At 67.9% G+C, this 13,140-nt stretch overlaps 2 protein-coding genes across 2 annotated transcripts; both read right to left on the bottom strand.

The window, feature by feature from the left end:
* Positions 1–4,667: 4,667 nt before the first annotated feature.
* Positions 4,668–5,637, bottom strand: LOC105285945 (branchpoint-bridging protein-like). The gene has a single exon (XM_011350515.3). It carries the CDS (start codon positions 5,635–5,637, stop codon positions 4,690–4,692), a length of 948 nt encoding a protein of 315 aa, XP_011348817.2. The 3' UTR covers positions 4,668–4,689.
* Positions 5,638–6,363: 726 nt separating this feature from the next.
* Positions 6,364–8,362, bottom strand: LOC113563546 (collagen alpha-1(I) chain-like). Its single transcript, XM_026975199.1, has 2 exons — positions 7,820–8,362; positions 6,364–7,647 (listed from the first exon to the last, which is right to left on the bottom strand). The coding sequence occupies exons 1-2, from the start codon at positions 8,360–8,362 to the stop codon at positions 6,364–6,366; spliced, it is 1,827 nt and encodes a 608-aa protein (XP_026831000.1).
* Between the last annotated feature and the right edge of the window lie 4,778 nt (positions 8,363–13,140).

Genomic DNA, 13,140 nt, shown 5'->3' on the forward strand with positions numbered 1-13,140 from the left:
ACGCTACACTAGTACCCGAAGCCGGGTCATCGTACGCGTAGTATGGATCAGCCGCGTATCTAGCGGACGGATCCACATTATACGAATCGCGGTAACGACCGCGCGACACACTCCTGGACGCCTGTCGACGTCCGCGACTAACGCTGCGCGACGCACTACGATTGCGCGGGCCCAATACACCCTGTTGACGCAACGCCGCCATAACCGTTTGGACAACGGTGTCCGTGACGGTCTGGACATCGATAGGGGGAGTCGCTTGCTCAGCGCGAGCAGGGCGACTATCGTCGCGCGCACGGGCCGGTGGGTCCGGTCGTACTATAGTAACGCGGGGGCCAGGCTCATTGGCAGTGATACGCGGCTGTGGCCTCATCGGAGGAGCCACGGGCGTCGGCGGCGGCATAGCCACCTTCGCCATCGCCTCGTCATACGCACGGCGCAGACCAGCGTTCGACTCGCGGAGAGCGGTAACTTCGCGCTGCATGGAGGTCGCTGAGCGTCGCAGCTGCTCGACCTCCTCAGGACTATCGCGGGTCGCCAGGATGAAGGTGGCGTCCTTAATCCGTTTGAGCAGGGTTTTCATATCCCCGCTCAATTTACCCTGCATCTTCCCGCTCTTTTTGCGGATGTCATCAATCATTGTGGCGTACTCGGTAATACGCGCACAAATGTCAACGGAGGAGGTGTGCTCGTCACAAGGACGGGCACATACATCCTCGTCAGAGTCCCCGTCAGATAGGCGATTAGCCGCCTTACGCTTTTTATTGTGCTTACGCGAAGCACGTGAAGTGCTGGACACCTGGGACAAGCGGGAACAAACCGACATGTCATCGTCGTCCGGGTAGGCGGCGACATCCGTCAAGTCGATCGCAGCGCCCAGCTGTTGATCGGAAGAGGGCCCCGAGGAGGGGCCACACTCCGGGGCACCCTCAGGGGTGCTAGTAGGGACCTCTGCCGGAGGCATGCCGGAAAAAGGGCTCTCCGGCGGAAGAGGCTCGTCTACCAAATAGCTGTTGTCCATTGCAGACGTGCAATGGACGCACCGCGCGGTCAAAGAGCCAAAAACACAAAAATAACTAGGCCTAGGGGAAAATCCCTAGGCCCCAAAAACTAAACCACCACGAAATTCCAAACAGTACTACTGAAGGGATATCTATTCTACTATAGGGTTTAGCAGAAAAACCCAAAAAACCCAACACGTAAAAATAAATAGTCTCCCAACCGTGGAGAATACCGAGCACGGGAGCAATGCCGCGTATGAAATCGGGAGGGTGAACGCCGGGCCCGGGCAAACGCCCCGCCGACCCGGCGTGAGATTGGTCCGCGTTCCACGGACCGTCCCCCAGAGTACCGGAAAAAGGGTACCCTGTCACCCGCCCGATAGCCCCGCCCGTCGCAGACCCAACCGGTGTTGGGCCTGCCCCGCCTCCTAAACCGGGCCACGTATCGGGGCGCCCGACTCGGTGCCCCGTGGTCCCCCGACCGTGGTCGCCGCATACCGGGTGGGGAGGGGGGGATCCTACCTTAGATCCCCCCAGCGGGGTCATCCGGGCCTGGCGCGCCCAGCCCCCCGTCCTCTCCCCCCGCCTCTTGGCTGCCGGTCGGGGTCTTCGACCTCGCGGACCCGCTCGGCCGCCTCCTTCCGCGAGATGACTTCCTCGCAGAAGGAGGCGAACGCACACCAGGACCTCTCGCTCCCGACGATCGCGCGTACGACCGACGGGAGGGAGAGGTCCCCACCGATCCTATTGACCAGGACACGGCGCTCACCCGCCCACGAGGGGCACTCCTCCAAGGTGTGCTGCGCCGTGTCCCGGTCCGCGCCGCAGTGATGGCAGCGCGGTCCACGCTCGCGCCCTATACGGCTCAGGTACTCCCCGAAACAACCATGTCCGGAGAGCACCTGAGCCATTCGGAACGTCACCCCGCCCCATCCCCTGTCCAGCCACTCCGCCAGACAGGGGTGGACGGCCTCGGCAAACCTCCGGCCCGACGTGACGGTCGGGTCCGCGAGGTGGCGCTGCCATTCGAGCAGCGCCCTTTGCCGGGCTTGTCGCCCGAGGATCACCTTGGCCTTGGCCGTTAGTTTGACCCCCTGATCCCTCGCCCGCCGCGCCCGCTCGTACGCGTCGGCGTACGCGGGCGCCAGCAAGGCGATGGGGGGGGTGCCGGCCAAGGCCGTCGCCGCCCTGTGGGAAACGGTCCGATATGTGCGGGCTACGCGCGCGGCCACCCTTCTCTCGAAGTGCCGGACGGATTTGTCCGCCCGGCTGGTGGCCGCCACATCGCCCGCCCACACGGGTGCCCCATACAGGGCCACCGATCGGACCGCCCCCGCGTACAGGCGGCGAGCCTTCGCGTGCGGGCCCCCCAGGTTGGGCATAATGCGGCTGACCGACATGGCCAGTCGCTCCAACCGGGGGGCCAATCCTACAAAGTGATCCTCGAACGACCAGCGGCCGTCCAGTGTGAGGCCCAGGTATTTTAACGTGGGCCCCACTGGGACAGGGACGTTCCCCACCATGACGTGGGCTGGAGGTGGTGCCCCGCGGAGGCCATCGTGAAAAAAGATGGCCTCCGACTTCTGAGGCGACACCTCCAGCCCTAGGGCGCGAATTGCGCGGACCACGCATGCCACTGCCGTTTCGGCCATGCGCGCCGCCTCCCTCCATCCTGGGCCCCCGACCACCACCAGTGTGTCGTCGGCATAACACACCAGGTGGCAGCCTGGGGGCAGGGCAATCCTGAGGACCCTGTCAAATGCAAGGTTCCAAAGTAGGGGTCCCAACACCGACCCCTGAGGAACCCCGCGTGACAGGCGCCTTCCACGTATCTCACCGTACCGACCGGTGTATTCCATCCTACGGTCCCGGAAGTAGTCCAGGACCGTATCCACCAGGTAGGCAGGGAGGCGGTGATAACGCATCGCCTCCACCACGGCCGTCAATGGAAGGGAGTTGAAGGCGTTGGCGATATCAATACTGACCGCCAACGCCACTCCCCCCACCCCGGCCGCGGTTACGGCCTCCGTGAGCGATCGGACGCGTTTGATCGCGTCCACGGTCGATCGACCTTCACGGAAGCCGTACTGCCCGTCGCACAGTCCCGGACCGTTCCGGGACAAGTGCCGGACGATGCGGGAAGCCACCACCCTCTCAAACATCTTCCCCACATCGTCCAACAGACACACCGGTCGGTACGCGGAAGGCTCGTCCGCAGGTTTGCCCGTCCCTTTCGGGATGAGAACCAATTTGGCCCTCTTCCAGGATGAAGGGAATTTCCTCCTCCTGAGGCAGCTTGTGAAAAGCTGCCTCACGTGCGGGGACAGGACCTCAAGGGCCTGGTCCCAAGCCTTGCCGGGGATCCCGTCAGGGCCGGGGGCCTTGTTGCCCCGCAGCCCCTTACGGGCCCCGGCCATCTCCTCCGGAGTGACCCCCGGGACCTCCTCCGCCTCCCGATCCGGAGGCGGGTCCTGGGCAAGGGGGGGGACGCCCTCTCCCACTGGGAAGAGCGCGTCTATAATCCCCTCCCTCACCTCGGGGGTCAAGGACTCCGTAATTGGGGGCGCCCACGGGCGAAGCTTACCCATAACAAGCTTATAAGGGCGCCCCCACGGGTCCTCATCTATGCCCCGGAGGAGTTCATCCCAGGCCCTGTCCTTGGCCCTGCTGATCGCCCGCCGTAGGGAGTTCCGGGTCTCCCGGTACTCCCCATAGGCGACGTCGATCCTCGCGACGATCCCGGACCGGCGGGCACGCAAAAAACGCCTTCTGGCGCGGACGCAGGATCGCCGTAATTCGGCGATCTCCACGTCCCACCAATATGCTGCCCGCCGGTCCCGAGGCCCCCTGGCCCGGGGCATCGCAGCGTCACACGCCTCCGTGACGATGTCCCGAAGCCAGGTGGCCTCTTCCTCCACGTCATCGGCCGGACCCCTGTCCGGCCACGTCGCCGCGAGGAGACTGGCGATCAGCGAGTCCCCGCACATCTCCTTCACTTTCCACCGCCGCGGTCGGTCGCCCCCGGCCGGGCGGCAAGGGGGTGGAACCGCACCCAAGGGTGGAGCCAGGGACATCGAGATGTAGACATGGTCTGACAATGTCTCGAGTCCCGACTCCACCCTCCACCCCCGCACTCTGCGTGCGGCAGGGGGATTGGCCAGGGTCAGATCAACGATCGACTCCCCCCGCCAACGCACGCAGGTGCTCTCTGAGCCCGTGTTCAGGACGCACAGGCCCAGAGTTGCCGCCCAATCGACCAGGGTCTCGCCCCTGACGTCGGTCCGCGGGGAACCCCAAACGCCAGACTTGGCGTTGAAGTCCCCCGCGATCAGGACCGGGCGGGGGAGGCATCGCTGGACACACTCCCCCACTCCGGTCAAATAATCGTCGAATGCGGCGAGACCCATTGCCGGAGACGCGTAGCACCCGACCACGACGGTGTCGCCCCACTCTACCGCCACGAACCCCTCCCCAGACTCAAGGAGAGACATGGGGGGGGAGCCCGCGGCGGGGCACCGAGTAATCGCGACGGAGCCACGCCTGTCGGCGACCCAATGTGGGTGGCCGACAGGCACGCGATGTGGCTCCGCCGCAACGCCCAACGCAAAACCACGCTCCGCCAGGCTCTGAACAAACAGGTCCTGAGCCCGGCGGGCGTGGTTTAGGTTGGCCTGGAGGAGTCGCTGGGTCATTACGTATTGGCCATTGCGACCTCCTCCAGGTCAACCACCTCAACCGCCGGAACCGCCAACGGCCCGGCTACCTCTGTCGCAGTGGAGGGGGAAGGCGTCCCCGTCCCCTCCACCGACCGCTCTGTTGGCTCCGTTACCGGGGGGGCCAATCCCCCAGCAACTTCCGGGCCACCACCTGTTGACTCGGTGGCCGGGGGAGGCGCCCCCGCCGCCGGTCCACCGCTTGCTTGGGAGGGGGACGGGAGTCCCCTCTCCTCTGTCGCCGCCTCTTTGCGGAGGCGCTTGGGCGGACGTTGCTCCTTGGGGGGCTCCACGGGAGTACCCCCCGACCTTTTGGCACCGTCCGTCCCCTCCTCCACCTGCATCGGGGATGCGGGCCGCGCGGTCGCGGAGGGGACCGTAGTTGTCCCCGTCGCCCCCGCCGCAGCCCCCCCGCCCTTCTTCTTGCGCCCGCCCTTCTTGCTGCGGGCGCATGCCGCCCCACCGAGGCGGTGCTCCGCGGGCCTCCCCAAGTCCGCACAAAGCGGGCAACGGGGAGCCGCCGCGGTGCAGTCCCGTGCTCGGTGGCCAGTGTTCGCGCACCGGTAACACCGGTTACTCCGATCCTCCTGGTTGGGGCACCGCTGCCTCACATGTCCCACCTCCAGACATTTAAAGCACTGGAGGGGGCGCGGCTCCAGCAGCGCTACCCCGACCCGCGTCCATCCAATCTGGATCCGGGCCTGCCCCGCGACTTTGGATGCCGCGGTAGCCGGGCACCGGACCCAGACACGGCCCAGTCCGTCCGGGCCCCTCTTGATGGGGCCCGTCTCAACGGCCGTGGGGCTGCAGCCCCCAGCCACGGCAACGGCCTCCGCCACTTCGCGAGCGGAGATCGAGTCCTCGAGACCTCGGACCGTCAACTCCGCCCGCTTGGCGGGGCGAGCCACCTTTGCCGTTCCGCCCATCAGGGTCGCGCGGATCCGTTCCGCCAAACGGTCCGCCTTCCCATGGGCGTCCGGGCCGGGCACCTCCAAACCTAACCTAACCTTTTTTTTTTTTTTTTTTTTTTTCTTCGGAGGAACCCGTCATGGGCCCCCTCGCTCCCCTTGGGCGGGGTGCGAGGGGAGTGTGAGACTCATACTCACTAAACCTACCTCCGTCTGCCAACCCTGGCTGTATGGGGCGCGAGATCGGCCAAACGGCACTTCTTTCGCGCCCCACGATGCCCGGTATACGTCCCTAGCGCCGGTGCGCTGCCCTTTCGGGCCCTAATCCCCACCCGCGGTGCGTGGCAGACCACCACTCCGCGGGGACCTCCCCTCGTGTTGAGGGGAGGTTTTAGGGCGACGGCCGACACTCCCAAGTCAGCCCTCGCCCACCCGTCCCCGATACTCCCCGTTGGGGGTCAAGGAGTCCTCGGACCCCTCGACGATGACGGCCCGGGCAGATGCCCCGACGACCAGTCACCCGAGTGCCCGGGCAAATGCCCCGCCGACACTCTGCCCCCAACGGGGGTCGCGCGCCTGCAGCCCCGACTCCACCCGAGTCGGGGCCCTTCCCCCCCGCGACTCCGGAGGGAGGTCTCCGCGACCTCCCTCCCGAGTCTCCACCCCCCTGCTCCTGGCACTCCCGCCCCGGACGCGATGAGGGGGCCGCCGGCGCCATTAAGGCGCCCCGCGGCCCCCCCGCCGTCATCCGTGGCCGGGACCCCTCCGGCCGACCCCCGGTCGGCGCTCGCGCTCGGCCTCCTCCTTCCGCAGCATCACCTGCTCGCAGAAGGAGGAGACCGCCCTCCAGTTCCTCTCGCTCCCGACCATCTTCCTCATGACGGTCGGCAGCGAGAGGTCCTCCCCTACCACGTCTTTAAGGACACGGCGTTCCTCACCCCACGCCGCGCACTCGGCTAGGGTGTGGTCCGCCGTGTCCCTCTCCGCCCCGCAATGGTGGCAGTGCGGTCCGCGCTCCTTCCCGATACGACACAGGAACTCCCCGAAGCATCCGTGTCCGGAGAGAACCTGTGTCGTCCTGTAGGTCAACGTCCCCCATCCTCTGTCCACCCACTCGCGGAGGATGGGCTGGACGGCCCCGGCGACCCTCCGACCCGATTCGCCCGGGTCGGCGAGTCGCCGCTGCCACTTAAGCAGCACCGCCCTCCTCCCCTGCTCCCTCAGGGCCACCTTTGCCCTGGCCGTCAGCACCACACCCCTCTCCCGCAGGTCCCGCCGGCGGAGGTACGCGTTAGCGTGTCCCTCCGCCAACAGCTCCACGGGGGGGGGGTGCCCGCCAGGGCCAGCGCCGCTCGGTGAGAGACGATGCGGTACGCCCTCACGACCCTCCCGGCCAGCCGCCTCTCGGCCGCCCTCACCACCTGGAGGGCCCGCCGGGAGGCCGCGAGGTCCTCCGCCCACACCGGAGCCCCGTACAGGGCGATCGACCGCACCGCTCCCACCAGCAAGCGGCGCACTCGCGTCTCCGGGCCCCCGAGGTTCGGGAGGAGGCGACTCAGCGCGTTGGTCGCCCCCTCCAGCCTCGGCGCCAGCCCGCCGAAGTGCTCCCCGAAGGACCAGGTGCCGTCCAGGGTGAGGCCAAGATACTTCATCTTGGTCCCCACCGGGACGCTGACCCCGCCGACCCGTATCTCGGCCGGAGGCGGCAGACCCCGGCGATGGTCGAAAAAGAACATCGCCTGGGTCTTCTGCGGCGCCACCACCAGCCCAGCCTCCCTGATGGCGCGGACCACCACCGCCACCGCCAACTCCGCCAGGCCGGACGTCTCCCCCCAGCTCGGACCCTCGGCCATCACGCAGGTGTCGTCGGCGTAACACCTCACGTGACAGCCGGGCGGCAGAAGGACGCGCGTGACCCGCTCGTACGCGAGCCTCCACAGGTGCGGTCCGAGGACCGACCCCTGCGGCACGCCGCGCTCCACCTCGCGGGTCCTGGTGCGCCCGTCCCGGTCGACCCACTCCAGCGACCTGTCCCGGAAGTACTCCAGGATCACCCTCGCGAGGTAGGGAGGGAGGAGCTGCGCGCGCATCTCCTCCACTATCACTCCCCAAGGGAGGGAGGTGAAGGCGTTCACTATGTCCAGTGACACCGCCACCACAACTCCCCCCTCGAGACAGCGGCCTCCGTGAGGGCCCTCACACTCAACACGGCGTCCACCGTGGAGCGGCCCTCCCGGAAGCCGAACTGTCTCTCCTCCTCACCCGGAGCACCCCCGGGCAGGTGCCGGACGAGACGGCCCGTTATCACCCGCTCGAACAGCTTGCCGATCTCGTCCAGCAAGCATATCGGCCGGAACTTGCGCACCGCCGCCACGTCCCCTCCGCCGCCCTTCGGGATGAGGACCAGCTTGGCCCTCTTCCAAGCCGCGGGGAAGCGTCCCTCCGCCAGGCACCGCTCGAAGAGCGCCCTCACTCGCGGGGCCAGGACCTCCATCGCGAGGGCCCAGACCCGGCTGGGAATCCCGTCCGGCCCCGGGGCCTGTTGGCCCCGCAGCCGGCGCAGGATCCCCGCCCACTCCTCCGGACCGATCCCCGGTATCTCCTGGGGCCGCTCGGAGGTCATCCACTCCGGGGGTCCCGGGCACCCGCCTCCCGCCGGGAAGAGGGTGTCCAGGACCCCGCGTAGCTCCAGGGGATCCATCTCCTCCGTCTCTGGGGGCGTCCATTGCCGCAACTTGCCCATCACGAGCCGGTACGGACGCCCCCAGGGATCGCCCTCCACGGACCGGAGGAGCTCCTCCCAGGCCCTCGCCTTGGCGTCCCCGATCGCCGCCCTCAGGGAGCTCCGTCTCTCCTGGAGCTCCCCGTAGCGCGCGTCCACCTCCGCCGCCGTCCCCCGGCGACGGGCGCGGGAGAAGCGGCGCCAGGCGCGCCCCGATGCGCGCCGCAGCTCCGCCAATCCCGCGCTTCACCAGTAAGTGGGCCGTCGCCGAGGCCGGCCAGCCCGGGGCATCGCAAAGTCGCACGCCTGCGTCACGATGTCCCCGAGCCAGCCGGCCTCCTCCTCCACCGTGCCCTCCGGCCTCTCCGGCCACGTGGACGCGAGCAGGGCGGCGACCAGTCTGTCGCTAGACAGCCCCTTGAGCGCCCATCTCCGCGGTCGGGGTCCGCCCGTCCCCCGTTGGCGGGGGGCGGAGCCCGAGGGCGGAGACACCACCATAGACACGTATCTATGGTCTGACAGCGTCTCCACCCCCGACAGCACCCTCCACCCCGACACCCGACGCGCGAGGGCCGGAGATGCCCAGGTCAGATCGACCACGGACTCCCCGCCCACCGCACGCAGGTGCTGTCCGAGCCCACGTTCAACAAATGCAGGCCCAGACCCGCCGCCCAGTCCGCCAGCACCGCGCCCTTCGCGTCCGGCCGCCGGGAACCCCAGAGCGCGGACTTCGCGTTGAAGTCCCCGGCGACCAACAGCAGGCCGCGGGGGTGCTGAACTATGCACCCCCCAGCCTGTCCAGGAACCCGTCGTACTCGGCGAGACTCAGGCTCGGGGACACGTAGACCCCGACCACGGTGATGCCTCCCCACTGCGCCGCCACGAACTCCCCCCCGACCTCAAACACTCGGAGGGGAGGGGAGCCCGCGGCGTCGCCGCGCACGATCGCGACGAGGCCCCCCCCGCCGACGGCCCAACTGGGGCTGTCCGCGGGGGCCTGAAGGGCTCCGCCGCGATCCCCAACGCGTAACCGCGCTCCGCCAGGCTCTGGAGGAAAAGATCCTGAGCCCGGCGGGCGCGGTTGAGTTTGGCCTGGAGGACCTGGCCCGCCATTACTCCACGTCCATGGCGGGCTCCTCCAGGCCCCTCTCACCCTCTGCCTCCGCCATCTTCCTCCCCATCGTGCGGGTCACCCGTTGAGGCTTCGGCTCCTCCTTCCGCGGAGGAGCCGCCCCTCTTTTGTCCCCATCGGCAGGCGCCGGCTCCGGCGCCGCGCCCGCCGAAGGGGCCGCCTGACTGGGAGCCGGGGAGGCGACCCTTTGCGGGCGGGGAGCGGCCTCCGTCGGCCGCACCCCTCCCCGGGCCGCCGTCTCCGACCCCCTTTGCTCCCCACTTTTCCCTCCCATGGAGGGCGGAGCACAGGCCGCGCTACCCAGCCTGTGGTCCGCCCTCCTGCCGAGACCCGTGCACAGGGGGCACTTCGGGTCAGCGGCGCATCCGCGCGCCCGATGACCCGCCGCGCCACACCTGTAGCACAGGTCTCGGCGGTCCTCGCGACTGGGGCACGTCGCTTGCACGTGCCCCTTCGCCAGGCACCTATAACACATAAGCGGCCTGGGCTCCAGTACGCTTACTGGTGCCCAGGCCCAGCCTACCCTGATCCTGCCCAGGTCGGCGACCTTTCCGCCGGCCTGCGCAGGAAGCCTGATCCAAGAGGTCCCCAGGCCGTCTGGGGACCTCTGGATCTGCCCTACTTCGACGTCTCGGGGTCGCAGCCTCCCGCGGCTGCGACCGCCCGAGACACCGACTCCTCCGTAGCCGCGTCGTCCAGTCGCCGGACGCGCAACTCCGCCTTCTTGAGGGGTCGGGTGACCCTTACACCCGACCCCTCAAAAACCTTCACCAAGCGAGAGGCCAGCTCGTCCGCCTTGGTGGCGGACTCCGGCCCCGGGATCTCGTAGATGAGGGCCCCCGTCAGGGCCCTCCTCACTCGCGGCGCGGCGATCCCCAGGGCGTCGATGTCCACGCCCTTCTGCGCCTTCTCCACGGCCCCTTGTAGTCGCCGTCAGCTGCCGTGATCACCACGGCCGCCGTCTTTGGCGACTTAGGGGGCTTCGGCCCCTTCGCGCCGGGTCGACCGCCGGGCAGGGAGGGTTTGCCCGTCGCGGGTTTGCCCCCCCCGCTGGCCCCCCTACCTGGGGCGGGTTTGCCCGGCACGGGTTTGCCCTTACCCGCGGGGGCCGGTGGCTGGGCGGTTGGCCTCGCGGCCCTCCTGCCCACCACCGTCGACCACGGCTGCTCCTCCTCGCTGGCTGGGACTCGGATAGCCGGGCCAGCCACCGCCGAACTGGGCCGCTGCTCTGCCGGAGGGGGTTAAGGGTGGGCGGGGCTCGCTCGCCCCACCACCCCCTTCTTGCCTTTCTTCTTTTCTTCGCCGTCCCGCCGTTGCCTGGCTCCTCCTGTCCTGCTTGGTGGGTCGGCTCCGCTCCCTCTCTCGCGCCGCGCCTCACCAGGGGCGCCACCGCCCCGCGACGCTCCGCGAGACCATGGTCCCCATGGAGGCCATAATTCTGGCCTCCATGGCGACCAGGGGGTCCTCCCTTTCGGTGGAAGGACCTCCCCCCTTCTGCGGGGTGGTCTCGGTCCGGAGTCCTGCCTCCGACGTCGACGGGCTCCTCGGCGGAGTCTCCAGCCTCCGCCCCCTGACGCGCAGGACGGGGGAGTCAGCCACCCGCTGGCTCTCTCCCCCTTCCCCCGCGGCGCCGCAATCCTCCGGGACGCTCGGGTTCCCGGAGGCGAACTCCCTCCATGACCTCTCGCTCTCGGTGATCGAACTCATGACCGCCAGCAGCGAGAGGTCCCGTCCAATATGATGGACCAGGACACGGCGCTCGTCCGCCCACGCTGGACAATGTTCCAGCGTGTGCTGCGCTGTGTCCTGGTCTGCGCCACAGTGGTGGCAGGGTGGCCCAAGGTCGCGCCCTATCCTGCACAGGTACTCACCGAAACAACCATGTCCGGTGAGTACCTGGTCCATCCGGAACGTGACTCCGCCCCATCCCCTGTCTAGCCACTTCGCCAGACAGGGGTGGATGGCCTCGGCTCTTCTCCGACCCGATGTGTCATTCGGATCGGAGAGTTGGCGCTGCCATGCTTGCAGCGCCATTTGCCGAGCCTGTCGCCCAAGGACCTCCTTGGCTCTCGCGGTCAGCCGAACCCCCTGATCCGTTGCCCTCCGCGCCCGCTCGTACGCATATGCGTACGCGGGCGCCAGGAGGGCAATGGGGGCCAGCCCCGCGAGAGCCGTCGCCACCCTATGGGAGACGGTCCGGTAAAGGCGAGCGACTCTGGTTGCCACCCTCCGCTCGAAGCGGCGCACCACTAACTTGGCGCGACGGGTGGCCCCGTAAAGGGCCACCGATCGGACCGCCCCCGCATAGAGGCGACGAGCCATCACTTGTGGGCCCCCGAGATTGGGTATGAGACGGCTTATGGCTGCCGCCCCACGCTCCAATTTGGGGGCCAACTCCACAAAGTGGTCCTCGAACGACCATTGGCCATCCAGTGTGAGGCCCAGATACTTTATCTTGGGCCCCACTGGGATGGGCACGTTCCCCACTATCACTTGTGCTGGAGGTGGGGCCCACGGAGGCCGTCGTGGAAAAAGACGGCCTCGGACTTGTGGGGCGCCATCTCCAGCCCTAGGGCGCGCACAGCTCGGGCAACGCAGGCCACTCCATCCTCTGCGGTTCTCACCGCATCCCCCCATCCTGGCCCCCACGCCACTAATAGCACGTCATCGGCGTATGCAAAGCATTGGCAGCGTGGGGGCAGGGGAGCCCGCAGGATCTTGTCAAATGCAATGTCCCACACGGTCGGCCCAACTACCGACTCTTGTGGGACACCGCGCGACTGAGATCTGATGATCTCTTCGCCGCTCCGACAGGTGTACACCAGCCAACGGTCCCGGAAGTACTGCCTCGTGAAGAGCTGCCTCAGGTACGGGGACAGGACCTCCAAGGCCTGGGCCCACGCATTGCCCGGAATCCCGTCAGGTCCGGGGGCCTTATTGTTCCCTAGGCGCTTCCGGGCCCGGGCAATCTCCTCCAGGGAGACTTCGGGCACCTCGGCATCAACAAACTGCCGAGGTGCCGAGGGCCGATGCCCTCTTCTGGTGGAATGAGGGCATCTATGACCCTCTCCCGCTCTTGGGAGACAGGGACTCCGTAATGGGGACGCCCACGGGCGAAGTTTGCCCGTGACCATCTTGTATGGACGCCCTCAGGGTCCCCGTCTACTCCCCGGAGGAGTTCTTCCCAGGCCTTCTCCTTGGAAGGTGGCGATCGCCCGCCTCATGGAGTCCCGCTTTTGGCGGTAGACTCCATAGGCGTCGTCTATCCTCGCGGCATTCCCTGACCGGCGGGCGCGCAGGAAGCGCCTTCTGGCGCGGACGGAGGATCGCCGTAATTCGGCGATCTCCTCCGTCCACCAGTACGCCGCCCGCCGGTTAGGAGGCCCTCCGGCTCGGGGCATGGACACGTCACACGCGTCGTCATTATGCCCGCAGCCAGACGGCCTCCTCCTCCACATCATCCGTGGGCCCATGTTCGGCCCACGTTGCCGCGAGGAGACTGGCGATCAGCCTGTCCCCGTCCACTTCCTTCGCTGCCATCGCCGTGGTCGGCTGCCTGGGGCCCTGGGTGGGTACCGTCCCTTGGGGTGGAGACAGGGTCATGGAGATGTACGCATGGTCGGACGTCTCCGACCCTGTCTCCACTCTCCACCCCGATACCATGCGT

The sequence above is a fragment of the Ooceraea biroi genome, unplaced genomic scaffold, assembly GCF_003672135.1.
Source record: "Ooceraea biroi isolate clonal line C1 unplaced genomic scaffold, Obir_v5.4 UnassembledTig91, whole genome shotgun sequence".
Classification (NCBI taxonomy): Eukaryota; Metazoa; Arthropoda; class Insecta; order Hymenoptera; family Formicidae; genus Ooceraea; species Ooceraea biroi.

Excerpts from the sequence above, each read along its gene's own strand:
- LOC105285945 (XM_011350515.3), bottom strand. The coding sequence starts at position 5,637 with ATGGGCGGAACGGCAAAGGTGGCTCGCCCCGCCAAGCGGGCGGAGTTG.
- LOC113563546 (XM_026975199.1), bottom strand. The coding sequence starts at position 8,362 with ATGGGCAAGTTGCGGCAATGGACGCCCCCAGAGACGGAGGAGATGGAT. Across the intron at positions 7,648-7,819 it reads CGGTGGACGCCGTGTTGAGT|GTCGCTGGAGTGGGTCGACC; the intron begins GTGAGGGCCCTC and ends CTTCCGGGACAG.